The sequence below is a fragment of the Alligator sinensis genome, unplaced genomic scaffold (assembly GCF_000455745.1).
Source record: "Alligator sinensis unplaced genomic scaffold, ASM45574v1 scaffold171_1, whole genome shotgun sequence".
Taxonomy (NCBI): Eukaryota; Metazoa; Chordata; order Crocodylia; family Alligatoridae; genus Alligator; species Alligator sinensis.
The window spans coordinates 609,791-610,337 of record NW_005842552.1 but is presented as its reverse complement, the minus strand read 5'-3'; the positions used below and the strand labels follow the sequence as shown (position 1 = coordinate 610,337).

The 547-nt window shown below is 59.6% G+C and overlaps 1 protein-coding gene across 1 annotated transcript in view; it reads left to right on the top strand.

Annotated features, from left to right (window-relative positions):
* Window positions 1–108: 108 nt before the first annotated feature.
* JAG2 (jagged 2) overlaps window positions 109–547 on the top strand; it is a 97,823-nt gene continuing 97,384 nt past the window's right edge. The window contains exon 1 of the mRNA XM_006032171.3: window positions 109–482. Within this exon, the coding sequence (XP_006032233.1) occupies window positions 114–482 (369 nt within the window). The 5' untranslated portion in view covers window positions 109–113. The remainder of the gene's footprint in view (window positions 483–547) is intronic.

The following is a 547-nucleotide window of genomic DNA, read 5'->3' as shown; positions in this document are numbered from 1 at the left end:
GGCTTTGCCATTGCACTGGGGGCGGGGGGGGCGCCTTTGCAAAAGCCACCCTTTTTTTTTTTTAAAAGAAAAATATTATTTCTTGCATTTGCTTTTTTATGTGGGTTTTTTTAATGCGTTTTCTGCCCCCCCCCCCTCTTTTATTTTTCTGTCTGGAGGCGTCGCAGGCCACGGGCTATTTCGAGCTGCAGCTGAGCTCGGTGCGCAACGTGAACGGCGAGCTGCTCAACGGCGAGTGCTGCGACGGCGCCAGGAGCCCCCAGAGCCGGGCGTGCGGCCGGGACGAGTGCGACACGTACGTGAAAGTCTGCCTCAAGGAATATCAGGCCAAGATCACGCTCGTCGGGCCGTGCAACTACGGCTCCGGATCTACCGCCGTGCTGGGTGGGAATACTTTTTATTTGAACGGCAACCGATACTCCCATCAGGGCCGGAGCTCCGACGGGGGCAGGATTGTGATACCTTTCCAGTTCGCCTGGCCGGTAGGTTGCTTCCTTTTCCCCCCTCGCCGGGCTCCGGCGGGTCCGCCCCCCCCCCCCCGCGGGGC